At 68.9% G+C, this 244-nt stretch overlaps 1 protein-coding gene across 1 annotated transcript in view; it reads right to left on the bottom strand.

Annotated features, from left to right (window-relative positions):
* LOC102374756 (signal-induced proliferation-associated 1-like protein 3) overlaps positions 1 to 244 on the bottom strand; it is a gene marked incomplete at its 5' end in the record, with an annotated part of 8,863 nt that overhangs the window by 6,397 nt on the left and 2,222 nt on the right. The window contains one exon of the mRNA XM_025213062.1: positions 117 to 220. Coding sequence (XP_025068847.1) covers positions 117 to 220 — 104 coding nt within the window. The remainder of the gene's footprint in view (positions 1 to 116; positions 221 to 244) is intronic.

Raw genomic sequence — 244 nt, 5'->3', positions numbered from 1 at the left:
TGGGGGGCACTTCTCCGGCCCCCCCCCGCCCGCCCGCCCGCCCAGGTGGAGAGGAGGGTCTGGGGCTGGCACCTGCAGGGAAGTGGGTGGGTGGGCAGCACGTGCCCAGCTCCTACCTGCTGCCGGTTGTTGGGGGTGTAGGGCAACATGGTGGAGACGTGGAACATGATCTCATAGTCCTGGTAGGTCGTGTACAGCGAGTGCGTGCCCGTGGAGTCGGCTGCGGGGGAAGCGGAGCCAGCAC

This window comes from Alligator sinensis, unplaced genomic scaffold (genome assembly GCF_000455745.1).
Source record: "Alligator sinensis unplaced genomic scaffold, ASM45574v1 scaffold1667_1, whole genome shotgun sequence".
NCBI lineage: Eukaryota > Metazoa > Chordata > Crocodylia > Alligatoridae > Alligator > Alligator sinensis.
This window is presented reverse-complemented; position numbering and strand designations above follow the sequence as displayed.